Here is a 25,573-nt window from a genome sequence, read left to right as displayed (position 1 = left end):
AGCCACATGAAGTGCTTGTGGCCTCAGAATAGCAGCATTGGATACACTTAGATACTTGTTGCTGAGATGGCAGTGTACAATTGGATGATCCCTATTGGATAAGGTTTGGATGTTTGCAAATGTTGTTGGTAATTGGTGGATGTGTCAATATGATAAGCCTACACATTTCTTGAAATTACATTTTTATTCCTCTTAATTTTACTTTTTTTGGGTTTTCTTAACACATGAATAAACTGCACATCTCTTTTCCCCTACCATTTCATATTTTACACCAGTTTAGAAAACTAAAATTTTATTATTTTTGTTGTTTACTATAATTTAATTCAACCTCGTGTTTGTAGATGCGATATGATATTGTGATTAAGTACACCAATATCATAAGTTATAATTGTGCATAGGACGTAGATATAATGCAAAATAAAATGTAATATTGATTTATAGCTAAAGATATGATAAACTTGAAACGAAAAAAGGAAAGAAAACATGAAATAGTGAGATCACCATTTTGTAATGAAATGGGTCGAAAATAACATATGAGTGGCAACTCTTTTTGAGGAACAACAACTGCATCAATCCTAGAGCTGGGAGAGATCTTCGCCGGAGAGAAAAATAAAGATGGGACAAAAGCAAGCCAACACTGGACCGAATTCAGCCACCGGACCTCATCATCAGTCATCATCAAAATGCATCCTAGATACTACATCCATGTCGGTCAAGTTCCCACTCAAGTACTCGAATTTTTTTAAAGTGAAATTCTACTTTGTATCGAATTGGAAGACACGATAATGAATCATACCTATAAGTAAAAATGTAGAATTTAAATGTGATTAATTTAATTCATTCGGATTTGATTTAAATAATTTCTTTTCATTCTTCTCCTATTGCATATGATCATTATTACAAGCAGCGTTTGTATTAGCCATAATAATGTACACACGGCCCAGAAGATTCAAGGGGAAAATGGGACAGATGGAAAATTCTTAGTCAATTCTGGAATAAACTAGAACAAATTAAAGCTAGAGAAAGAAAGATGAACACTAACGTATTGAGAAAGGAAAACCAAAAGAGCAAAAAGGATCATGACACTTTACATTGCCAAGGATACTTAAACTAGCAACACAGCAAAGCATACTTAACCCAAAAACTCCACAAACAATCGCTCCCACCTCGTCATCAGTTGTTTATAAGCAATTCATGCTCATCGATGCAGAGGATCATCTTTGTCCAAGATAGAGAAGCAGTAGGATTACATCAATCTTCCACCATATACTTTTCGCCTTGTGTTCCCATGAAGATGCTGCTGAAGCTTTTATAGACCTGTGCACAAATCACAGATCATGAAATTAGTGTGTGAGAAATAGCCTGGTTCTTGACAATTTAACAACCTTAATCCATTAGATCAACTCACTCTGATGAAGTGGCAAACACACATCTTCCGTGACCTGCAATAAGGTGAATCAGAATTCAGAACCATTCTTTACATCATAATAATGCATGCAAAGAATACTAAGTTGGACTTACTAGGATTATTTTGAGTTAAAGCAGCTGTGCCTCCAAAGTAGCAGGCAATATCAGAGTTGCCATTTTGTTGGTAGTAGTTGTTGAAAGCATAGGATGCATGAGAAAGCAGGGTGTCGGGATCGAAGCACGGCCCACCGGCTTGGATTGCTCGGCAGTCTGCTTTCCCCAACCCACAAGCCCAATCCAAGGCAATCTGCAGATCAGTGGGGGAGGCCCCCGGTCGAGCTACACACCACGTTGTGCCACCGAGGAATGTGGTGTTGCCTTCGGGAGGTGATAAGGTGGTAACAGGGATGGTTGCCTCTGCCTTCTCTTGTACCATAGCATTGGTTCTAAACACTGAACAGTTTCCATACAAGATAAACAAAACAGAGTTAACAAATCTTTTCACAAAATAAAAAAGAAAACACAGGTCGGCCATCCGGCTTCTTTTCCAGCAGATAACAAGCCAGGATTCACATGATAACAAATATTTGATAGGGTAACAGCATAAGCAAGTTGTGATTTTTTGCCTCGGAATCACAGTACTGTACATAGCACTCTGACAAAGAACATGAAGAAGACAAACACGCAGTAACACATGAAACAAAGAAAACAAAAACAAGAATGTAATGAAGAGGATGTGAGATAAAAAGGAGAGTTAAAGAAACATACCCAGAAAATAGTGAAAAGCCATAAGGTTGAGGAAAACCCAAAGCGCCTTTCTCATCGTGGAAAAGATAATGAATGATCTTCACCTGCTCCTCAATCACTCACTTCAACTTGCTGTGCTGTGTGTGTGTGTGTATGTGTGTGTATACACAGAGAGAGAGAGAGAGAGGGGTGGTAGAGTGAGAAAGACGTATAGCAATGATACTCTGTATTTAATGCAGAAGTAGACGAAGAATCAAAAACGTTTCTTCAAGTGAAATTTTCTTCTTTATTTCGGCTCTGTTTTCCCCTCGCTTTCCAATGGGGTGAGGGAGGGTAGAGGGTAGACCGGTGAAGCAAGCCAAGTGCTCCTGCCTTAAAAGTTGTACTAATTCCTCCCTTTTCATTCAAATTATAATTTAGCAGATAAAAAGTAAAAAAATTCTTACCAAATTAAATTTGGTCCGACCAAAAAGAAATAGCATAAGGGCATTAATATTTCATATATATTTCCTTTCAAAAAAAAATGTTTCATATATATACTTTTTAGAAAAGCTAATTTTAAGTTTCAATACAATAATTGTTAATTTTATGACACTGAAGTAAAGAGTAAATTATATCGACACAAATTGAAATTAAGTTCAAATATACAAATATTATGTACAAATATACTCTTTAAAGGGATGTCAATATAATTGTAAAAATAATATCAAATTATGTACATATAATTTTATAAAATATAAAAAATATTTATGTGTTTTAACCTAAAAGTAGATAATATGAATATAATTAGTCTTAGAAAATAGAAGATAAATCACTAATTCCCTTTGAAAATTTTCATTTTTCCACACGCGGTGAAACATTTTGGGCCGGTCTGGATTACGTTTCTTAAGGGCCGATTCGCTACCGTTGAGAAATTCCACCCAGCGGCCCATGTTAGCACAAAACACTGTAGAGAAGGAAATATCCGATGAACAAAAAGAAAAATGAAAAGAGAAATCGAAAATAAGATAGTGCAGAGAAAAGCATCCTTTTTACTTTAACAGCGGCATCAACTCCTCATTGTCTCAGGCCGCCGCTCTCCTCCGCCGACTGCTCTCACCCTCAATCTCTTCTTTCATCAGGTACTTCTTGAAAGTCATCAACTCAAAGCGAAAGAGTTCTTTTCAGTTTCTTGGATTATTGGTTCTTGGTTAAAGGAATCTGTCTTCCCGACGCAAGTTTTAATATCAGCACTGCTTATAAGATCACCTACATAGATTACGCGGTTTCTTGTATATTCTTGAATTGTATGGTCTTCCTTTTTTCTTTTTTAATTTTTGTTTTTAAGGTTTCGGTTAATTCAACGAATTGCTACCTAACCAGATACTGTTTTGCTGGAAGGTTTTCTTTATAATTACTTCAAGAAGCATGAATACCTCATGCAAAGCAAATACAGAACTATCGCATTGTATCGCAAATTTGTTCAAACCGGGCTCGCTCGAGATTCGTAAAGATAACTTAACCAAAGGATTCTTGCCATTCGTCTCCAAGAATTGCAAGAAACAACTGAAAGATAGAAGAGGTTCTGGGGTTGTACTTTCAATGTCGAGCAGCAGTACCAGAAACCATGTCGAAACTGCTGCAGAGGACAAGGGAGAGGGACTTACATACAAGGATGCTGGTGTAGACATTGATGCTGGTACAGAACTTGTCAGGAGAATAGCCAAAATGGCGCCCGGAATTGGAGGTTTTGGAGGGCTCTTCCCTTTGGGTATGGTTGTTTTCTTATATATAATTATATTCTTTAACTGGGGATAGGTGATTCAAAATATATCCTATCGATCAGGCAAATAATGTTGCACTTAGTTTTGCTTCATCAATTGTTTATTTGGATTCGCAGATTCTAAATTCAACGTAAATTTTTGCAGTCCTTGCCTTGATTCTCTGTGCTCCATGCTCCATCTCAAGGGAAATTCATTCATACATATTGCCTGCACTCATAAACTGTTATATTTTTATCTGTTATTGGTATTTCTTGTCTTTAAAGGCTTCTTTCTTATAGGCAGACCTAACTTTGCTTATTCCACTTGCATCCCCTGTGTCTTCAACATTCTCCGTATATTTCTATGTATTTTTCCGACCCTTTGCTTCAGCCATATGCTTATCTAGTCTTTTCTTTTTCTCTTTTTGGGTCTGATTTGGTGGTGTTCCCATCTTATAGTGTAACTACTCGCCTTCGAATGCTTTCACAGGGGATTCCTATCTGGTGGCTGGTACAGATGGAGTTGGAACCAAACTTAAGCTGGCTTTTGAGACTGGAATCCATGAGACTATTGGCATTGATTTGGTAAATCTGTTGGTCTTTTGCGTGATATGTGTTAATAATCCTTGTGTTAATCAGTATCTTTTATCAGGTTGCCATGAGTGTTAACGACATAGTCACTTCTGGGGCAAAGCCTTTGTTTTTCCTTGATTACTTTGCCACTAGTCGTCTTGATGTTGACCTTGCAGAAAAGGTATGGAAGTTGTGCTGGGTCCCAATTTCTTTTATTATCATAAAGCTTTTCTTTTCCCCTAATGAAGGAAATTCAATCATCTTGTTTACACTAATGCAGGTCATCAAAGGCATAGTTGATGGTTGCCAACAATCCGACTGTACTCTTTTAGGGGGAGAGGTACTTGTGGCCACTTTTTACTTCTATTTGCTTCCTGCAGTAAATAAATAATGGTATCTGGAAATAAAGTACTGTGCTAAGTTTCTCTATTGCATTTGGATCAACCGTCATGAGTAATTAGCATGTCATTCTACAAAGTTCCTAGATTCTTACTGCTTCCTTCTTTCTTCACAGTTGATCATGTTTCTTTCTCAAACTTACTTTTCCTTTCAGTGATATAGTTTGATAGTGCACATAATCTGTGTTATTTAGGGGCCTTATAATTTTTGAGTTGTGATGTACCTTGCAGTACGGAAACACATTTGGTTTGTGTTGTGCCTTCTATATTAGTTGGTTGTGTTGTTTTACAAGAATGTTGATCATATATGATTAAGAATGAAGCCTAGCTGCCTATTTGGTGCATCAGGGGTACAGCTGAGCATAACTCATCTTTTGTTCATTTGAGTTTTGACTGACTGCATCATATCTTTCAGACTGCGGAGATGCCTGATTTTTATGCAGATGGGGAGTATGATCTCAGTGGTTTTGCTGTGGGTATCGTGAAAAAGGACTCAGTTATTGATGGGAAAAACATTGAGGTTGGGGATGTTCTCATTGGTCTTCCATCCAGTGGAGTTCATTCAAATGGATTCTCTCTTGTCAGAAGGTTTAACAATTTGTTTTAACAAGATTGCTGCATTAAACGATTTATCTGTTCTCAAATACCCAAGCAAACCTGGCTCCTTTAAGTTAATATAGATGGTTGTTGTAGCATGCTATCTCAAGTTCTTTGAATCTTGATCTGTTTATCTTTGGTTTTTTATGACGCTTCAGCCATGTCCATCCAGGGTTCTACAACGAAGTGGCCTTTCTTTGAAAGACAGTCTTCCTGGTTCATCTGTTACACTAGGTGAAGCTCTGATGGCACCCACAGTTATATATGTTAAGCAGGTAATGCCTAGAGCTTTGTTTGAACTGTCTGCTATATTTGTCTTTAGACATGCATTCATAACATCAAGGGATTTTGGGCAATACAGGTTCTTGACATCATTAGCAAAGGTGGTGTGAAAGGGATTGCTCACATAACTGGTGGTGGTTTTACTGATAACATACCTCGTGTGTTCCCAAAGGGCCTCGGAGCTCTCATATACAAGGACACTTGGGCTGTTCCTCCCATTTTCAAATGGATTCAGGAGGTCAGAATCATTTTATATAGGGCAGAACTTGAAAACTAGCATCATTATAGTATCTTGCATGTTCTTTACCATCCATCTGTCTCTCCTTCTAGATTCTTTATTTCTTTCTTCATTACTATTTTTAAACAGACCTGCAAAATTGAAGATTAATTAGTTTCTTTGTGACAAATTTTTTAGGCTGGAAGAATAGAAGATGCAGAAATGAGACGAACTTTTAATATGGGAATTGGAATGGTGCTAGTCGTGAAGGAGGAGGCTGCTCTCAGAATACTTGGAGAATATCACGGCACAAATTCAGCATATCGCGTCGGTGAGGTTATAAGTGGTGATGGAGTGAGCTACCGATAGTAATTGGTTTCAGAAGATCCTCATATTGCCAGCATTAAGAAATTTTGTTTAAAGACGATGAGAGTTCGAAAGTTGCGGCTTCCATTTAGCTCATATCTAAGCTACCCTGTTGTGGAATCCTTAAGTTAATTGTTTTTGTCTCCTTCAATGTTGTGCAGTACTCGATAAAATTTGGCATGCCTGGTTCCTCACCCGTGTTCTATAAAAGTGAATTTGGGATGTCTGAATTCTCCTCTGTATTGTTTCTGCAATGTATCAGAATTACACAGCATGTATTTCATAATTTTAGCTCCCAAGAGAGTTTCTGGTAATATTTGTTCATTACTTGGGCTTGAAGGGTGGCTTGAAGGGAATACAAAGATTTCTCTGTTAACAACAGCATAGTTGCCTATGCATTGTTTAAATGAAAGCGAAGACCAAGAAGGAACAAAAATTTATATAAAAATAAACACATCACATCTGATCACGCTAATATATATTTCGACATAAATTTAATGATATTTATTATTTACAGTCAAAATTCATGAAATCTCAATATGTTGTATATTTCTGTAATAACATCATGGTATATGTTAGATTTTCGATAAATTAATTTTGATTGCATTTTTCTGAAGTACAGAGGTTCATAGGATTAAATAGACAAAAAAGTTCATTATTTTTATTGATTCATTTATTTATTCAATTTTGGACGACGAAATTGAAACCATATATAATTACTCAGACAAGTCATAAAAGTTGGGAAGTTCTAGAGCAATTTCTTGGCAAGCTCATCCAGCACAGAGATGATTGCTTCCGCATTCAAAGGTTTAACCCAGCAAGCATCCAACCCAGTCGCCATGAACGCCTCCTTCTCAGCTTCCAGTCCCCTAGCAGTTACCCCTACTATCATGCTGCTCACCCCCATACCACGAAGCCGCTGCGTTGCCTATATATATTAAACAACCACCTTATCTACCCATGTACAGTACTGTGCATGCACGTGCATGTATGTATAAATGAGGTTTACCTGCAGCCCATCCATGACGGGCATCTCCATGTCCATAAGCACGAGATCAAAAGTTTTTCCGGAGAGGAAGAGGTCGACGGCTTCTTTGCCGTTTTCTGCTGCTTCAGTTTCCAGTCCGTATCTGGCTAAGAGCATCCCATGAATTCTCCGAACGAGAGGGTCGTCGTCCACCACCAGTGCACATATCCTTCTCACCTCCTCTATCTGGTCCGCCACCACTTTCTTTGAACTGCCGATCACCATCTTTCCTGCCAAGTAAAACCATGGAACCATATGAATTAATATATATGATGAATGTGTTGTGTTATATATATATATAAATACTTTTTTTGGAATTGTAAAACATGAAGTCGATAGACATGTTATTTGGACAGTAGATTGCATGTGTACTATTTCCATATATCATCATATGAGAAATGTTGGGCATAAAAGGTTTTAGAGATTCTTCCATTCAAGACACATAACAAGAAGAATATAGGAAATAATGGGTAAGTGTGTTTATTTATTAGAAAAAATATATATTTAAAGGGAAAAAATCTCGAGAAAACTAGTGATCAGCCACCTCCCAAATCCATGAGCGTGATGAACGATGGTTCGTTGGGTGTTCTCTCGTTTAAATAAGTGAAAAAAGTGATTCTCTCATAACACTTTTCCGGAATAAAGTCACTGTAAGGATGAAAGACTTAGCTGCAGTCGAGATATCCGCGCTTGCAGCCAAATTATTTTATTGTCGTCTACAGCTTTAAATTGACAAATTACTGAAAAGTTGGTTGGAAAAACTTGTGCGGATGCATATGTACATTATTTTGGGTCTCTGAGGATTTTCTTTTCTTGAATAGTGGATTTTAATGTAATGAATGGGGATTGTGGTCATCGTCTGATTTGGTGATGATTGATAAACAATCTCAAGGGTTGAGCATAAAATCTATTTGGTAGATATGCATTATTTGGTTACAAAAACTATAATTGAAAGTTGTACAAAGCTGATTTTCGTGTCCTGTAATACATGAAAAATCCTTGATAAAATTTCTCAGATTGAGAGCAGAGTAGAAAAGCAAATGTCAGTAATGTGATATAACACTCATTGTTGTGAAAACCATTTTGTACATGTTCAGTTATTTGAAACGGCCCAAAGGCCCAGAACGAAGACTCGCTTTTGACCCCCAAAGAGCATGCTGCTATTCTGGGCCATATTTGATCATAATTACTCTTACTACCATAGTAACGTTCAAGTAGTATCCTCTTATTACGTAGATTATGAGATAGAATTCATTATTAGATATTAATTATTCTATCATCATTATGATTAACTAAAGAGAGAGATTTGTTAAAATTTAAATTTATATAAAAATGACTCATTCTTAAAAACGATAATTACAAATGTAATACACTTAGATCTCCGTGGCTCTTGACGTTTATTTAAATGCTATATAATTATTTTTTATTTAAAGAATGTATTTATAATTTTTTAAATAATAAAAAATAATTATAATTAACCCATAAATTTAACCACTATAATACTAAAATGAAATAGCATTTGACATTACCAAGACAATGTAGAAAAAGAATTGAAGAGATGGTATTAAAGTAGAGTTGACTTATAGAAAGATGGCAGAAGATGAAAATTTTCTGCCAAAATCTTACGGAAGAATCAATCAATACATAGAAAAATGAAACTGCTTTGTGGCAGAAGAAATGGTTGTACGAAATCTACGAATAAGACCACCACCTAATATTATTTTATTATATTATTGCAAACCAGACATGGAAACTGTTTTTCTTTGTTATGACCAATAAATTAACTGATCACAATTTTTTTAATAATGTTGGATTCCTCCTCACATTTTTATAATTAATTTTTTGATTAACACAAAAAAGTCGTAGTTGGTATTAATTAATACATTTGTGAACAGTGAGTAGGATTCGTGGATGTGACAACATATTTTGTCCGTTTGTCTCCCTATCACAACACCCAGAATCTTGCTACTCTGTTCTCTCTCTCCCCATTAATTAATTAATTAAGGTTGCCCATTAATTTCTTAAGGTATATATATTTATTTCGTAGGTTGCATGTGTCTGTCTGGGATATCATTAATAAATAATTATCAACATTACTTACTTACTGCTCCTTCTTATTATTTTATTACACATAACATTTTAAAACGGAAACGGTATTAATTTTTCTTCCATTTCACATTACTTGCACAACGTAAGATGACTCAAACCCCTCTTTTCACTAAAGGAATCAATTATGTCTGCCAACAAAATCATTCACAACTAAGGCTTATATTTAGAGCTAGCTGTAACCCCATCGTATCGAGTCGAATGTATTATTATTTGAATTTAGGAATTATATTTAAACTTGATTTGATTAATAATAAAATTAAGTTTTAATTAAACTAGACATGAGTCATGGTCGAGAAGTTTTAAATACGATGAATTAAGTTTAAATTTGATTTTTTAAATTAATGAGTCGAATTAGAATGAGTTTTTATCAGTTGATTTGAAATTGAATATCGAGTAGTTTGATAATTAGTGATCAGAAATATTAATTAACGATTGATGAAGAAGAGGTGTAAAATAATTAAGGGAAGATTTAGATCCATAATTGGAGTTGAGTACGTAGTTCAAAAATGATCTTATGAAAGAAGAAAGAGAGACATGAGAAGATGCCAAATCCATAAAAGAAGCAACGGATCCCACAAAATCTCCCCTACTACCTATCATCAACCTCATTACTATTACAATGACTCCTTAATTAATACCACTTATGTGTCTGTTTTTTTCCAAGTTTTGTCCCAAATGGTAGTAAAATTTTTAATTGAAATCAAACTAATTATGTAAAAAATTTAATCACTTATCGAACAATTAATATACAATTTAAAAAAAATAATAAATTACATATCAAAACAAATCAAATTTGAATTAAAAAGAAATTATGTATGGAACAAGGACACTAATAATTAGGCATCAAATGGGACATTAATGATCACACTTTTGTTTTTTTGAAGTGACATTATTAACCATCAAGACCACTTTTGAAGGGAAAAAATAGTTGAAAATTTCATCCGTAGCTGTGTGTGATGAAATCTTCAAGTTTTATTAATGCTGAGAAGGGGTTTGAAGTGACAGACAGATATAGTTGTGGTGGGGTTTCTTGGAAATATGTCCCAAAGATTACAAAATCAAAATGGTAACATCATATGTTTGAAGATTCCATATATATAATTTGTGTATCATCAAATTCTAGCCTTTATATATATATAGGGACAATAATTCATGTGAGCTAATAGTAAAAAGTACTGCCCACTATTTATTTATTTTTTATTATATTTTTGGGTACTGACGTTACAAACAAACAGTGCATCTCAAATATGTAGAGGAATTATCTTACCTCAGTGAAAAGTAAATAAAATTCACCTATATTTTAATAACCACCTTTCCTGGGGTAATGTATTTAGATAGTTACATCTAAACTTCCTGACTTCTAATTTATTATTTATATTTTTTAAAAAATTATAAATATACTTATCAGAAATGTCGACATCATTTATACAAAAAATCCCTGATTTATATTCCATAAAAACGCCAACATTATTAATTACACGAGTCACCTAATTTTTTAAAATATAAATGATGGATGTGTATAAATATTACTATATTTAGTCTAATTACCATAATACATGGGATGGATGGGACCTATTCCTAAAAGGATCATCATGAGAACTCAATATATGCCATAAATTTCTGCTCTAATGACTCCACACACACACACACACACACCTTTTCTTTTCTTTTCTTTTAATTTTGAAAATGATGGTATTTTAGATTTGAGTAGATGCATATGTCGGTTTCCTAATATTACGTCGCCAACGTAATTTATTACTCTCAAAATCCAATTATTACTTGCAATATTAACTGATACTATGTCGGTGTCATGCAAAAACGGATTACCACCAAAAAAAAAAGAAAAAGAAAATTAGCATGATAAAACAATCAGGTGCATTTTTTAATTACTAAAATATATTTTTTATTTCATAAAAACAAAATTGGTGTGCAAATATGATTGGTGTTGCAAGAGATGTGGATGTGGCCCTTACTTTTAGGTTATTTTTGACTCTTTGCACCCACCCCATCCCAGTCACCAGACTCACAACAAATCATTTCAAGGGCGTTTTCGGTATTTCGTACGAAAAGGTTACTTTCAGACACCCCCCACCCCCCAACAAGTCCAGATCACGCGCACTGTACATTCTGTCTGAACGAGGCAATCAGTAAATATATATAAACAAATACACTTTCCCTTCGCCACGTGCCAATTCCGCAGTTCCCTTCCCCACACGCGCCAGATCTTACGTCAGCATTCGTTCTCGGATTAAGCCCCCACACGTGCCACACAGTATCCGCACGTGCCAGCGATACTTCTTGCGGTAAAACTGACTTTTAAACTATGTGATTGAACATTTAGCAAAAACTCACTTACGCTTTCATAAATTTTCCCTTACGAGTAATTTATATATATTATTGTATTATAATTGTTTTGAGTAATAATATATGAATTGATCTAATAATTTAATATGACTAAGAACAATAGAAAAATTATATCGATTCAATAAATAAATCGTAATAACTCATATAAAATGAGACAAATACCTATATATTCAGTGAGCATCAGATTTATAATATTGAACCTGTTCATGAAATTTTATTTTAAATTTTATCTATTAAATTTAGACATCATTGATTATATTATTATATTAATTAATCATTACAATCAATTACAAAAAAATCAATAATTTTTTAATACAAAAAATAAAAAATATAACAGATTAACAGATGAAGAATTAACACGTGTCTCGCACATGCCATGTGGTGTGGGGTTTAATGGGAATTGGACCATTCCAATTCCAAATAATTAGCAGTAGAAGCCTTAAATTCTCATAATGTGTGAATTATGAGCTCCAACTGAACGCGATTATTATCCATAATATAGTTTTATTGTAAAATAAATCACCACCACTCCTAAAATTTTAAATATTTCTATATATTTTTATTTATTTAAAAAATTATCAGTACCTTTAATTTTAATAGTCATCCAACAACTAACTCAATTCGTTATTTGTGCTATATTTTTATTCTTATTTTGTGGTGAGATGACTAGTTTTTTTTTATATATTATAAATGATAATTTTTTAAAAATTTCAATTCACTCCGTCGAGTTTTTTGAATAAAGCTGATAATTTCAAATCTTTCTTCAATAATTTTGTAAAGAATATTTATAATTTTTTAAATTATAAGTAATTATTTGCAATTATGCTAATCCAATAAAGGAAATTACACATATTACCCTTCATTTATTACTACACCTTTATAGTCAGTAAATGAAAAGTTTTACTGCGGGGCGGACCATATTTTCATAAATAGCCCCAACGACCAATTTCTCTCATCTCTTTTCTTTTTCTCTCTCTCTCAATAGAAATTGAAATCATTATATCATATCATATATACGCATTCACATGGACGTCCATACGTATTGTATAAACACACACACAGAGCTCTCAACGGAAGCTAGCTACCATTATTAGCCACCGGCTCCGTCTGTTCTCTCTGATTGTGTACGAAACCCTAATTCGCTGTTAATGCAACACAGATAAAGCCTGCGCCCGCCTTTTCTGCTTTCTCAAACACCTCCATTTAATCTTCTCTTCTTGAGTTTCTTGTTATCTTTTGTTACTGTTCATTCGTCGTCCAAAATTCCCGTTTTTTTCATTCTTCGTATCTTATTCTTCGACAGAAAGAGAGAAGATTAGCGTGAAAGTTGCAAAATATTGATTCTGATAGTTCTACCATTGTACATGAAATCGTGCAGAAAATGTTAGACGACTCTCGCAGGAATTCGGAGGAGCTGATTTCTGAAGGATTGTACTCCAGCAAAAGTTCAATGAGCAGCGACACTACTATAAGCCATTGCACCAGCTTCAGCCGGCTGTCGTTCGAGCTGCCAACGAGCTCGCCGGAGCAGCAGGCGGCGCTGAGGCCTCACCGATCGTCGGACTCTTCATTCCAAGCCATACGCTTGAAAACGAACCTCAGTTTCCGTGACTTTAGCTTGGTGCGGCAGATCGGAAGCGGAGACATCGGCAGAGTTTACCTCTGCCGCCTCCGGGGAGCGGAGGACGAGGGACGGCTTTACGCTATGAAAGTTGTGGATAATGAGGTATTGAGTTTGAAGAAGAAGACTCAGAGGGCGGAGACTGAGAGGAAAATCATGCGGCTTTTAGACCACCCGTTTCTGCCCACTCTTTTTGCAGAATTTGCGGCTTCCCATTTCTCTTGTGTTGTGATGGAGTACTGTTCCGGCGGCGATTTGCATTCACTTAGACATAAGCAGCCTCAGAAACGCTTCTCTCTCGGCTCGGCTAGGTAACAGCTGCATTTTCTTCTTCTCTTTTGTCTGGTAGTTGCAAACATAAATATAATGTATTTAATTTTGAAAAAGATGGGATTTTTTAGAGATAAATAAACTGGGACTTGTCATTATAATGTAGTTTTCTTGTTATGATTCTCTGTGTAGGTAGTTTTGTTTGTTTATGCTAAAAAGGACCTTTCATGCCACTTCTTTTCGCTTTAACAAGTAAATATACCTCTCGTTTTCTGGAAAAGCTAAAGAAATTCTGCAGCTTTGCTGTTCCAAATTTGGTTGTAGAGAAAGGGTTGGGAAGGGGATTTCATCGTTTTAATCTCATATCAACAAGTCTTGTCTTTGTGGAATATCCATCAAATTTTGGCCGCAATTCTTTATCTGGGCGGGTTCCTTTTTTCTTGTTCTTGCCAAGTGTTGAAGTCTGAAACCAAATAACTTGTTGTGGTCTTTCGCTTTATGTTTTCCAGCATTAAAATTTTCTTTGTTTTTCTCAACATCTTTATACCGGTAGCCAAATAAGTAAAATTTCAGATTTCCATTTTTGTTTAGACAATTGCTCATTGGTTGTTGGAAATTTTCCAGGTTTTACGCAGCTGAGGTTCTGGTAGCGTTGGAGTATCTCCACATGTTGGGAATAATCTACAGAGATTTGAAACCCGAGAACGTGTTGGTCAGATCCGACGGTCACATTATGCTCACCGACTTTGACCTCTCCCTCTGCTCCGACGCCGTCCCAGCCGTTGAATCTCCTGAGTTCTCGCCAGACCCACTGCTCTCACACACAACAGCACGGTCCTCCAGCTCGCTCACCCCATTCTCCTGCATATCTGAACGGCTCTTCCGGTCCAAGAAAATCCAAACGCTCGCCGCGAACCGGCTCTTCGTGGCTGAACCTGTCACTGCCCGGTCATGCTCATTCGTAGGGACCCACGAGTACGTGGCACCGGAGGTGGCCTCCGGTAGGTCCCATGGGAACGCTGTGGACTGGTGGGCCTTCGGAATCTTTATTTACGAGATGATATACGGACGGACCCCTTTTGCTGGCGTAAACAACGAAGCTACGCTGCGTAACATCGCGAAAAAGCCCCTGACGTTCCCTACTGGGACGCCATGTAGCACGAGCGAAATGCACGCGCGAGACTTGATTTCCGGGTTGTTGAATAAGGATCCGGGTAGAAGGCTTGGGTCGAAGCGCGGGGCGGCGGACGTAAAAACCCACCCTTTTTTCAAGGGATTGAATTTCGCGCTGATCCGGTCGGTTACGCCACCGGGGGTAGCGGGAATCCGGAGACAGAGAACGGCAGCGACGCGTCAGCAGTCGGCACCGTTCAATGTGTTCTGATGGGTCACGTGGCAAACAGAGATGCCGCAGATTTTGGTAATTAAGGTAGTATAATTACAGTAGATAAGGAAAAAAAATTGTATAGATAGTTGACGTAAATGATGCAGACGCCCATATGATTATGTTTGTTATAACAGTTGAATGCCATCTTTCATGGTAGAGATGATGATGATGATGATGATGATGATGAGAGTTTATGGTTGACTTGGTGGGTGGGTTTCATGTACATACAAATTCCATTACAGCCTAACAACGAACATATACATGTATATGTGTGTATGAATTGTTGTTTCGTAGATGATGACTATGAGAATGCAATTTAGAGGTCTAAATTCGGTTTTATTATACTTTCAACTGCAGCTATATCTCAAGTTTTGAAACTGCCTTCCATGCATATGAATTAGGTTTCATGTATATATAGCTATTCCAAACCTAAAATTTCCAATGATTATGTGAAAAGCTTAAAATTGTAGTATAGGAATTCATGTTATTTTTCGGTGTCTTTTATTACTATCATGCGAGCATATATTATTTACAAGATTACTTATAGATTACCAATCTAACATAATTTTCACACTAGCACAAGAAATTTAATAACTGAAGGGAATTTTTTTATTCAAATTAAATTTGACAAAACAAAATTAATTATGATATACTTACTATGTTATTGATTTTTTTCAAAAGTTGTACATCGATCACATAATAAATATTATGTATGTCAAGTAATTGATTTAAGTTTGATCAAGTTCGATTTAAATTGAATTTCTAGACTGAATGATTAATCTTAGTAAATGAGGCAACAAATGTTGGGCATCTGAGAATTTATACGTACACCAATTAAATGGTACAGGTGAAGATGTAAAAAGAAAGAGTAAAAAAAGTGTGAAATGGGGGGTAGAGAATGTTGGGGAAGTGAGAAATTTGGGGGGATGTGAACATATATAGGGTTCCAATTACTTGCAAAAGGGCATCAGCATTAGGAGTAGATTGATTGAGCTATAACATTTCCCAGAGAAGCAAAAAGGGTATCCTCAAGTCCTTCCCAAAATAGGAGGCTGAGGCTGAGACTCCAAATGTCACCTCAATTCTTCTAACGACAGCATACCATTACCCTCTCTAATGGGAATGCGCATCATGTGGAACCTCTATATCATGTTTTTTAGCATACCCCATTTCAAACTCTCTTCCTCCAAAAACACACTTTCATTTATTCCAAATCATTTCTTATTAGCCTCTAACATACACATCTCTCACTCCACTTTCTATAACATACAAGAATTATCTAGCATAATTGAAAAATAAAAAATAAATAATATTATTATTACATGTAAATATCTGGAGGAAAAAAAAAAGAATAGACATTCCGAATAATAGAAAAGACAGAGGGAGAACAAAATAAAAAGGAAGATGGGGGGAAGTGGAAGAACATATGATAGATGACATCACATGGGATGTCCATGTGACCACCTGCCAACCAGGCACCCCCACCACCCTCTCTTAACCCACTGTCCCCTCCCTGTCCCAAACCCCCTAACACCATCTACCCCACCCCCCACTCCTACATGCCCAATCCCATCCCTCCTCTTTCTAATTTCTCTATTATTCTCCATAATTATACTTGTTTTTATATTTATATAATTTTGTGTTTTTCATATTAGTGTTGATGGTACAAGACAAAAGAAGAAGAAGAAGAAGAAGAAAGTATAGTATTATTGTTGGTTAGATAAGGATAATAAGGTTGGTTGAGGGGATGGATCAAAGGATGGGCTTTGAGGGATTGAAGTTTTCAAATAATGACAATAATTTATAGGCATGATAAAGAGAGCGTCCAATGATGGAGAGGATTGTGAAATATATAGCGTCAATTATTGCATATATATTTTTCCTCATTATATACTTTCTTCTTCATTTTTGATTGGGTCCTAAATATATGAATCATTTTCAAAATAAGAGTAAAGTTATGAAATATACGAATTTACATGTGATGGTTGTAATGGTCAGCAGATTCACGTATTGTATGAGGGGCATTTTGGGTTAGAAGCGGAGAGAGAATCAGGAAAAGTAGCCGGTTGTGAACAGGATTTTGACTTTGCTGTGTGGAATTGGAGTATAGAATAGTTATGAAACATCCAACTACTCTGCTCCTGCCCATGGGAACTTGAAATACGAGGGAATCGATAGCTTCGTCCACCCACGCAACCTCCCGCCCACCTAAAATTCACACTTCACCAAACATTCATTCATATACCAAAGTAACTTTTTTATTTTAAAAAATTATTTATCTAGTCCCTTAAATTTGCCTATTATTAATTTTAGCCATTAACTTCCAAACTTATTTAATTTTAATTATTTGACCCAATTTCAAATAATTTTACCATCATACAACTTTTCAAGAATAATTTTAGTTCATATATATTCATTCAGTTTGCATCTCATAGCTAATACTCGATTAGAATGGTATAAGACTCTAAATTTATGAAAAAATATTTGCTCATGTTACAGTTAAAGCATTAAAATGAATTATTAACTTTTAATACAAAAAAGACAAAAGAGTCGTAAATTAAGTTACAAGATCAATTCTACGCAAAATTAATAAATAAGAGACTAAATTTAATATTATTAAAAATAAAAAACTAAAATAAATTCAGACCAAAATTATTAAATAAAAATTTTATTTTTCCCTTTTAATATTATAGGAATAAGTCATTAATATAACATAAAAATTAATTAAATACATTTAATAATACAAAATTATTAAAACATAGAATAAATTACAACGATCTTCCTTAAAATGTGATATAATTACAAATACCACTTGTTATTTGAAAAGCTACCAATACCCCCTAATTTTAACGACTTATAATTATTAACCTAATTCATTAGATTTTCACCAAAATACCCATGTGGATTAAAACTTATAATTTTATTTATTTTTCTAAAAAAATTATTTTTTCTAAACTAAATAAATAAGTTTTTTATAATTTTATTTTTTTTCATCATCCCGTTCAATTATTTTATAAGTTCTTTATTTTTTTAAATAAATAAAAATACAATAAGAACAAAATTAATAATTTTATACTCCATCTAAAAATTACATAATTTCATCAAATATCAGGGAGATATTTATAATTTTTTAAACAATAAAAAAGATTTTTGTAATTATGTAATACCTCAAATAGTTGTAACTTACCCTGAAACATATGTAAGAAATAAGAAAACTGAAAATCATATTAGATGATCCAATACAAAATATTTCATTATATAAAATATTCTATAGTATAAACTGAAAATCTCTAAAAAGCAGCAGTTTTATGAGAAGCCTAACCGCAATGAATATGTTTCGTTTGAGAGAATGAGGTAAAGGTATAAAAGCTGCTGCTGTCGTCTGCGTCACCTCCAATGACCATCATCACCCACCCCAAGTACCACTTACCCTTAATTTTTTAAGGGATACGAGTGCAGGTAAGTAATAAACGTTATCACGTGAGGTCTGCGTCCATTGTAACTTGAGCCTACCTACACTACTGACTAGCCTTACGTGGCCTACCTTCTTAACCTATAACTTAGCCTTTTGGGTTTCAGTCTTGCATAATCGAAACCACTCACTGTTCCTTCAAATTTTCAAGTTACTATCAGCTTCTCATATCCTTCATTCTTTCCAGTCGTTTATAAAACAAATTAATTACAAGTTTATAGTGTACATAAGCAAAAATTAAACTTATAACAATAATTTAGCATGTGGTTCATATACATATAGCAAGAAGCAAAAATGATAATTTTGAGCAAGTATTTAAAATTTAAAAGTAAAATTTGTACGTCCAAGATGTTGCCAACACCACAACTGGGAAAAAGAAAAATCACAACAATCTAATGCAATGCGAATGCACTTTCATAATTTGGAAAAAAAAACGACAAAGCAAATAATGTATTTTGCAAAGCTGTAAAACTCGAAATATTGGATTAATATCCCCACATGCCCATCTTCTCTAAGAACAGCATCCACCTAGCCTTCATATGATTGACCCTAAACATTTTAATGCATAACCTAGGGCAATAAACAAACAGGGCCTTCGGGCATTGAATTTAATATTTCAGTATTCTTCCTTATGGGCTCTCTGTCTTAATTTCTTCAATGGATAAAAAATTCACTAGTCGCTTAAAATGGGCCGATATTTGAGAAATGGGAGCAGCTCATGAGCTGGTAACCTGGACCCATAAGCAAAGTGCGAGAGGAACCCATTGCCCATTCTCCTATACAGCTTGTATGCGATCACCAAAGAAAACCCCTTTACCATTATCATACCACGTACCTACACTAAAGATGTAATAAGCATTCACTAGATTTGAGAAATATTGCAGAATCCCTAGAGGAGCCTCAAAGTATATAGATGGAGGTAAATTTGGCAAAAACCATACACAGAAATATTTGAAAGGGTCACTGCACAAAAGCCCAAAAACGCCCTACCTATGGACATGACAAAAGAACCGGCCTGTCAAGAGTTGAAGCTTCAACAGGCTGCCAAAACCATTTGAATCTTCCACAAAGCCACCAGCACCAGCATCCTGCTACCTAAACTTCAAAGCAAATAAGAGATCGTTATTATGCAACTGATCAAACTAACAATCAATAAAGACGCCACGAACAGAAAAATTGATTTGGTGTGTGTTTTTTGTAGATAGACAACTGATTAGAATGAGTTACCAAACACCACGGATCTTCTCGTTGTTCATCTGTCACAACCTCAGAAATAGTCATGGTCAAAGAACCACACTTCATTATCAGAAAAGTATTCGCTGCCAAAAGGGTTAGTGTTAGTGTAGTCGTCGTAATCTCCGAAGTAAATATCAGAGTAGCCGGATGACCAGTAGTTGTCGTCGAATGATTCACAATCATAAATTTCAGCATCCCACTCATAATCATCAGTGGAGTCGCAAGGGCGTCTCAAATTCTTTATCTGCTTAGAACATCTTTTGCCAAGATCCCCTACTAGATTAACACTAAAGCACTGGCGGATATCAAGTGACTCTAGGTGCGGACAACCATTGAGAATTGCTTCCAGCCCCTCATTCATCAGCTTATTACCAAAGAGTCGAAGGTGGGACAAATTAGGCATGTTTTTGGCAACTGCCAGTGCATACTCATTATCACATTCAATAAGTGGAAACTTATATCCACGATCATTAAACGTGAATGACTTCAACATAGGGCAAGAAGTGCCAATACTTTCAATATCTCCAGCACTGATTTCTGACATAAAAAAGAGGTGCAACTCTTCCAACTGCGGAAAATTTTTGACCGCTTCTCGCAGAGCTTTGCCTGAGATACTATAGCAACATGCAAGTTGAAGACGTCTGAGATTATTTGATCTGTTGAAACAACGCAGTACTAGACTGGATAAGTCATTCATAGAAACGCGATGGGGAGGATGCAAAAAGTATGCCTGAGGCAAGACCACAAAATTAAACCATATGAAACAAAGATTCTCCAAAGCTATACAACTATAGCACACAGAAATCTATGAAGGGCACATGAATGCATCAAAAGGCCAAAGTAAAAAGAAAGATAAAAGTAAGCAATGAAGCGGTTGCCAAATTAAACATTTATAGAGATGTTCAATCTATTATAAGCTTCCTTTTCCTTTTGATTTTATTCAATTATCCATCCCCCAAATACAGCCTAACCTTATGATATAACATTAGTAAATAAGATAACACCACACAAACACAGTTCTCCGGCATGTGTCTTAGACATTCTTTTTCAAGTATACGAAGTAAACGTTTCAAATGCATCTCAACTTTTACTTACAATTCTTTTGGCAATGACATTTGAAAAATGAAAACATATCTTCTTACTGGATTAAGCTTGTTTAGCTTATTCAGTAAGTACACTGCTCAAAACGCTAAGCCCCTGCAAAATTTAGCCTTCTAATAGCAAATGATGATGTTAGACTGAAGTTTGAAATTTTTCACAGTTTTAGAGCCAATTCCCCTTGTTCAAACACAATGATCCTTCCAAAACCAATTTACAAAGACTACTATCGTTAATTTGATTTTCAGAAGCTCATCACCCACTCTGAATCAATTCAAGAACTATAAAATTAACAAGTACATAACCGGCCTCAAAATTCAATTCCATATAGGACAACGGAGTACGAAGCAAAGATATTACCTCAAACAGAAATAGGTTTTATCGAGAAAACGACCCAAATTATAAAGAGGAATTAAAACTAGAATTATCGGTACATGTACCGCTGGGAAATGTAGCGTAGCAACTCATCGGTGCCGAAATACTCAATGTTAATGTCGATTAGCTGGCCTTGGCAACGATCGACCGCGTGACGACACATGATACTGAGGTCGTAGGGCATGTCGTGGAGGTCACCCAAGTTTTTCATGTCAATGACGCGCCACATGGTGGGATCCTGGCACACTCTGCGCCAGGTAGTACATACTTTCTGTGCACTCTCCAGGATCTCTATCGCTCCCAACCTATGAAGGATATTGGCGGTGACATCTCGGGGCAGTTCGATCCACGGTGGTGGAGGAGGTGGCTCCGTGGCCGCGGAGGAAGAAACGGCGGCGGGAATTTTCTTCTTGCTCTTTGGCCTTCGGAGTTGGAACTTCTTTCTTCCGACAGCAATCATCATAGGTTTCACAAGGGGGAAACCAGAATGAATGATGGTCTGACTCTGGAGTGTTTGCTTTCGTATCGTCTCCCGCAAACAATTATATTTCAGCTTAATAATATATTTTAATTGAAATATTTTAAAATATTAAAAGAAATATATTATGAAAAAGTCAAATTTACTTGAAATGAGTCATAGAATTAAAAAAGTTAAAAAGGAAAGGGAGAAGAACTTTTCTTTTTTAGATGAAAAATAATTGTAAATATAAAAGAATTAAGAAATAAAATGATGGATTGAGTACGGAAAAAAGGTCCATCAAAGGAAAAGAATAATATTATGGGCGTAAGCTCAACATAATAAGAAGAAGGTAATATTTGAGGAAAAAGAAAGAAAATCCATAGTGTTGGGCTAGGACCCGGGCCTTCAACGCAACTTGCTCAATTGATACTCTGGATGTTGGGCTTGCAGTTATAGAATAAACAGGCCCCGAGGTATTACCAAGTTTGATAATGATCATGCCTACAGTGCCGAAAGCAGAAGCTACGCCCTTCTTTACTTCTTGGTTAAACAATCCAGAGTGTGTCCACGGTTTCATTTTAGCGCTTTAACAAATATAAACAACGCAGTGGAACGAGAAGAATATATGTAAAGATTGATATGTATGTAGAGGTAATAAAATTGGAGGATGATGCTGGTACTAATAATCCAACCCAAACTTTTGAAGCCCTTAAATCATAAGCATTCCACATTCATACCAGAGATGATGTGATATGATAATAAATATTCACAAGAGTTTAGAAATAAAGGAATTCAGTAGGAGCCTCAGAGTACATAGATAGGTAAAAGCCACGAAAGATAGTTGAAAGGGTCACTCGCAGGAAAAGCCCCTATCACTCCAACTCCGATCACTATATATGAGAAAACAAAGCTGCCACCTCTCGGTTGAAGCTCCGAAATGCTGCCAAAACAATTTGATTCTTCCAACGAAACAACCAGTGCTTCCTTCCAGCAAACTAAACCTACAAAAGAAGATGAGAGAGAAAGAGAGCTGATATTGATACTTTAGGCAATTCAATCGACAATTGATAATGAAGTGCTAAAGGCTAAGACCAGAGGATTGACTTGCTGTAGGTCGTAAGAAACAGAATTAAGTTAGGAACTACGAATGAGCAGCAAGAATCTCCTCATTGTCAACCTATTCCAAGCTCAGAGATAGTCGTGGCCAAGGAACCAAATTTCATCATCAGAAAAGTATTCACTGGGGAAAGGGTTAGTGTAGTCGTCAAAATATCCCCAAGAGTACTTATCAGAACACCACGATGAGTTGCCATCCTCTTCACACGAATCACCAGCATCCCACTCATAATCAGCAACAGAGTCAGAAGGGAGTTTCAAATGCTTTATCTGCTGACAGCATCTTTTGCCTAAAACCCCTCCAAGATCAATACCATAGCATTGTCGGAGATCAAGCGATTCAAGGTGTGGACAACCATCAAGAATGGCTTGCAGCCCCTCATTTTTCATCTCATTTGCAAAAAGTCGAAGATGGCGCAAATTAGGCATCGTCTTTGCAACTGCCACTGCACACTCATTGCAATCTGCTTCTTCTGCAAACTCATCAAGTTCTGATTCTTCTAAAAGTGGATACATACATCCACGTTCATTGAATGTAAACGATTTCAACTTAGGGCAAGAAATGCCAATAGTTTCAATATCTCCAGCAAGGACTGATGGCATGATAATGAGGTGCAACTCCTCCAACTCCGGAAACCTTTTGACTGCTTCAATCAAAGCTTCGCACGATATATCATAGCAACATGCAAGTGTAAGGCGCCTGAGATGACTTGATCTGTTGAAACAAACATTAGACCAGACAAGCCATTCTTGAAGAAGTAGAGTGTCACTTAATATATTATAGTCAACAGCATAGAGTAAGTTCTTAAAGGCAATAACAACCAGACCCGTTTAGCTAGACAATGCTTAAGGTGTACTAATCAACGCCATGGATAAAAGGAACACAAAATTTAAAGCCGAATACCACAATCTTTAATTTAAAAAACATAAAAATAAAATTGACCACAATTTCTTTAGTAAAAGGAGCGAAAACAAGGACCATGGTCTCATCATTCATTTCATTATCATCAGCAAATATAATCCCACCCTTGCAAACCTCTCCGTAAAACCTCTACTGCGTTTTGGCAGTCCAACTTCAACCACAAAAAATCCACATTTTATAGAGACATAGCCAAATAACAGGTTTGGCCAAACGAATTCTCATAGAGTCATCCTTACAGTGGCAATATACTAAAAATATTATTAGTGTAAACTATTACTAAAATGATCAACGTCCATATAAACAAAAACACAATCAGCCACAAAACCGAATGAAAAAGGGGAAAAAACTACCGCTGAGAAATGTGTTGCATCAATTGATCGTCGCCGAGATACTCAATATGAATGTCGATCAACTGTCCCTGGCTACGGTCCACAGCGTGACTGCACATAAGATTAAGGTCGTAGGGCCAGTCAGGGCCATCCAGATATTTCATTTCAATCACTCGCCACATGGCAGGATCCTGGCACACACTCCGCCAGGTAGCACACACTTTCTGTGCGGTCTCCAGTATTTCAATGGCGCCGAGCCTGTGCAGAATGTTAGCCGTAACATCTCTTGGAAGATCGATCCACGGGGGGACTGACGATGAACGGACGGCAGTCTGAATTTTGCTTTTGGGGTTTTCGAGTTTGGATTTCCTTTTTCCCATGCTTCATCTATTCTTGGGGTTCTAATCCAAGAATAGATATATATTGGGGAGTTTGTTTGAGTTTGAGGTTGTAAGTTGTAGCAAAGCAGCACCAGAGGGATTGATTCGGCTTCCGTTTCTGATTTCTTTACTTTTTTAGACAATTTATTATCTGTCCACTCCATCCTATTCATATTAAGGAAGTCAAAACGTACGTATGTCCTACACTTTTTTTTTTCTTATAAAATAAAACAATCAATTCTTTTAACTATTTTATTTTATAATAATTTTTTATTTATACATAATCAAACTTATTATATTTTATTTTATATTCTTTCTCTTTTATTTAATTAAACACATAATCTCACACAATATGATATATTGTATTTTTAGCCCACAATTTACTAACTTAGCACATTTAATCCTATATGATAAAGAAAAATTGCACTTTTAGTCTCATATAATAGGATGTGCTACACTTTTATTCTCATAGTTTACGGGCTTAACACATTGAGTCCCATAAGATAAAAATTGTAGCATTTTTAGTCTCATAAAATAAAATTTGACACATTTAATTCAATAGAATAAAAATCATGGCACATTTGGTCCCATAAAATACAAATAATTTTATATCCTATAGGACCACATTTGCCGCAACTTTATATATTATAGGACCCAACATGGTACAATTTTATACTATGAGATAAAAAATGATACAATACATATCATATGAAACTAAATGTATTGAACTCATAAACTATGAGACCAAGAATACAACACATCCTATCGTGCGAAACCAAAAATACAGTTTTCCCATATGAAAAATATTGTAGTACATTTTGTCCCGTAAAATAAAAATTATGGTACATTTTTTCATATAAGATAAAATACTATAATATTTATCTTATAGAACTAAATGTGCCAAATTTATAAACTACCGACCAAAAGTACAACACAACCTATCAAGTGGGACTACAAAATGCAATTTTCTATTCTAAGAAAATCGGAAATCCTCTCCTCCCCTGCTGCGGTGCAGCCACCGACTCTAGCCCCCAAAGCGCGGCCCAAAAACCCCGCCAACCCCGCCCTATATGCATCCC

The 25,573-nt window shown here is 35.8% G+C and overlaps 6 protein-coding genes across 16 annotated transcripts; 2 read left to right on the top strand and 4 right to left on the bottom strand.

Annotated features, from left to right (window-relative positions):
* LOC105175775 (glucan endo-1,3-beta-glucosidase 12) lies at positions 870 to 2,518 on the bottom strand. The gene is made up of 4 exons (XM_011098356.2): positions 2,176 to 2,518; positions 1,522 to 1,860; positions 1,409 to 1,442; positions 870 to 1,317 (listed from the first exon to the last, which is right to left on the bottom strand). Exons 1-4 carry the CDS (start codon positions 2,228 to 2,230, stop codon positions 1,215 to 1,217), a joined length of 531 nt encoding a protein of 176 aa, XP_011096658.1. The 5' UTR covers positions 2,231 to 2,518; the 3' UTR covers positions 870 to 1,214.
* LOC105175774 (phosphoribosylformylglycinamidine cyclo-ligase, chloroplastic) lies at positions 3,040 to 6,642 on the top strand. 2 transcript variants are annotated; one of them, XM_020698465.1, is made up of 9 exons: positions 3,040 to 3,275; positions 3,535 to 3,904; positions 4,386 to 4,480; positions 4,548 to 4,649; positions 4,749 to 4,808; positions 5,282 to 5,454; positions 5,636 to 5,738; positions 5,825 to 5,983; positions 6,161 to 6,642. In XM_020698465.1, the coding sequence occupies exons 2-9, from the start codon at positions 3,562 to 3,564 to the stop codon at positions 6,329 to 6,331; spliced, it is 1,206 nt and encodes a 401-aa protein (XP_020554124.1). In that variant the 5' UTR covers positions 3,040 to 3,275; positions 3,535 to 3,561; the 3' UTR covers positions 6,332 to 6,642. The 2 variants fall into 2 exon arrangements, with proteins under 2 accessions (XP_020554124.1, XP_011096656.1); XM_011098354.2 differs by having other exon boundaries at positions 3,148 to 3,275; positions 3,517 to 3,904.
* LOC105175773 (two-component response regulator ARR22-like) lies at positions 6,965 to 7,963 on the bottom strand. 2 transcript variants are annotated; one of them, XM_011098353.2, is made up of 3 exons: positions 7,900 to 7,963; positions 7,338 to 7,585; positions 6,965 to 7,256 (listed from the first exon to the last, which is right to left on the bottom strand). In XM_011098353.2, exons 1-3 carry the CDS (start codon positions 7,910 to 7,912, stop codon positions 7,077 to 7,079), a joined length of 441 nt encoding a protein of 146 aa, XP_011096655.1. In that variant the 5' UTR covers positions 7,913 to 7,963; the 3' UTR covers positions 6,965 to 7,076. The 2 variants fall into 2 exon arrangements, with proteins under 2 accessions (XP_011096655.1, XP_020554164.1); XM_020698505.1 differs by lacking the exon at positions 7,900 to 7,963 and having other exon boundaries at positions 7,338 to 7,622.
* Positions 12,806 to 15,448, top strand: LOC105175771 (protein kinase PINOID). Its single transcript, XM_011098350.2, has 3 exons — positions 12,806 to 12,952; positions 13,207 to 13,760; positions 14,344 to 15,448. Exons 2-3 carry the CDS (start codon positions 13,210 to 13,212, stop codon positions 15,101 to 15,103), a joined length of 1,311 nt encoding a protein of 436 aa, XP_011096652.1. The 5' UTR covers positions 12,806 to 12,952; positions 13,207 to 13,209; the 3' UTR covers positions 15,104 to 15,448.
* Positions 18,972 to 21,834, bottom strand: LOC105175770 (F-box protein SKIP19). 6 transcript variants are annotated; one of them, XR_002288189.1, is made up of 4 exons: positions 21,353 to 21,834; positions 19,806 to 20,470; positions 19,569 to 19,678; positions 18,972 to 19,418 (listed from the first exon to the last, which is right to left on the bottom strand). XR_002288189.1 is itself a non-coding variant. In XM_011098349.2 (3 exons), exons 1-2 carry the CDS (start codon positions 21,748 to 21,750, stop codon positions 19,846 to 19,848), a joined length of 1,023 nt encoding a protein of 340 aa, XP_011096651.1. In that variant the 5' UTR covers positions 21,751 to 21,834; the 3' UTR covers positions 18,972 to 19,678; positions 19,806 to 19,845. The 6 variants fall into 6 exon arrangements, 2 of the variants coding, with proteins under 2 accessions (XP_011096651.1, XP_011096650.1); XR_002288190.1 differs by having other exon boundaries at positions 18,972 to 19,413; XR_848926.2 differs by having other exon boundaries at positions 19,569 to 19,673.
* Positions 22,428 to 24,640, bottom strand: LOC105175769 (putative F-box/LRR-repeat protein 9). 4 transcript variants are annotated; one of them, XR_848923.2, is made up of 3 exons: positions 24,136 to 24,640; positions 22,840 to 23,578; positions 22,428 to 22,748 (listed from the first exon to the last, which is right to left on the bottom strand). XR_848923.2 is itself a non-coding variant. In XM_011098346.2 (3 exons), the coding sequence occupies exons 1-2, from the start codon at positions 24,492 to 24,494 to the stop codon at positions 22,936 to 22,938; spliced, it is 1,002 nt and encodes a 333-aa protein (XP_011096648.1). In that variant the 5' UTR covers positions 24,495 to 24,640; the 3' UTR covers positions 22,428 to 22,748; positions 22,925 to 22,935. The 4 variants fall into 4 exon arrangements, 2 of the variants coding, with proteins under 2 accessions (XP_011096648.1, XP_011096647.1); XR_848924.2 differs by having other exon boundaries at positions 22,852 to 23,578; XM_011098346.2 differs by having other exon boundaries at positions 22,925 to 23,578.

Source organism: Sesamum indicum, linkage group LG12 (assembly GCF_000512975.1).
Source record: "Sesamum indicum cultivar Zhongzhi No. 13 linkage group LG12, S_indicum_v1.0, whole genome shotgun sequence".
Lineage (NCBI taxonomy): Eukaryota > Viridiplantae > Streptophyta > Magnoliopsida > Lamiales > Pedaliaceae > Sesamum > Sesamum indicum.
Note: the sequence above shows the minus strand (reverse complement) of the source record. Positions and strands in the feature narration are given on the sequence as shown.

Bases quoted from the DNA above. Each gene is read 5' to 3' on its own strand.
- LOC105175775 (XM_011098356.2), bottom strand. From the start codon at position 2,230: ATGAGAAAGGCGCTTTGGGTTTTCCTCAACCTTATGGCTTTTCACTAT. The intron at 1,861-2,175 runs GTATGTTTCTTT...GAAACTGTTCAG, and splicing joins GGCTTTTCACTATTTTCTGG to TGTTTAGAACCAATGCTATG. The intron at 1,443-1,521 runs GTAAGTCCAACT...ACCTTATTGCAG, and splicing joins TTTAACTCAAAATAATCCTA to GTCACGGAAGATGTGTGTTT.
- LOC105175774 (XM_020698465.1), top strand. From the start codon at position 3,562: ATGAATACCTCATGCAAAGCAAATACAGAACTATCGCATTGTATCGCA. The intron at 4,809-5,281 runs GTACTTGTGGCC...CATATCTTTCAG, and splicing joins GTACTCTTTTAGGGGGAGAG to ACTGCGGAGATGCCTGATTT. The intron at 5,739-5,824 runs GTAATGCCTAGA...TGGGCAATACAG, and splicing joins CAGTTATATATGTTAAGCAG to GTTCTTGACATCATTAGCAA.
- LOC105175773 (XM_020698505.1), bottom strand. From the start codon at position 7,610: ATGGTTCCATGGTTTTACTTGGCAGGAAAGATGGTGATCGGCAGTTCA. The intron at 7,257-7,337 runs GTAAACCTCATT...TAATATATATAG, and splicing joins CCGTCATGGATGGGCTGCAG to GCAACGCAGCGGCTTCGTGG.
- LOC105175771 (XM_011098350.2), top strand. From the start codon at position 13,210: ATGTTAGACGACTCTCGCAGGAATTCGGAGGAGCTGATTTCTGAAGGA. The intron at 13,761-14,343 runs GTAACAGCTGCA...GAAATTTTCCAG, and splicing joins TTCTCTCTCGGCTCGGCTAG to GTTTTACGCAGCTGAGGTTC.
- LOC105175770 (XM_011098349.2), bottom strand. From the start codon at position 21,750: ATGATGATTGCTGTCGGAAGAAAGAAGTTCCAACTCCGAAGGCCAAAG. The intron at 20,471-21,352 runs GTACATGTACCG...TTGTTTCAACAG, and splicing joins CTACGCTACATTTCCCAGCG to ATCAAATAATCTCAGACGTC.
- LOC105175769 (XM_011098345.2), bottom strand. From the start codon at position 24,494: ATGGGAAAAAGGAAATCCAAACTCGAAAACCCCAAAAGCAAAATTCAG. The intron at 23,579-24,135 runs GTAGTTTTTTCC...TTGTTTCAACAG, and splicing joins ATGCAACACATTTCTCAGCG to ATCAAGTCATCTCAGGCGCC.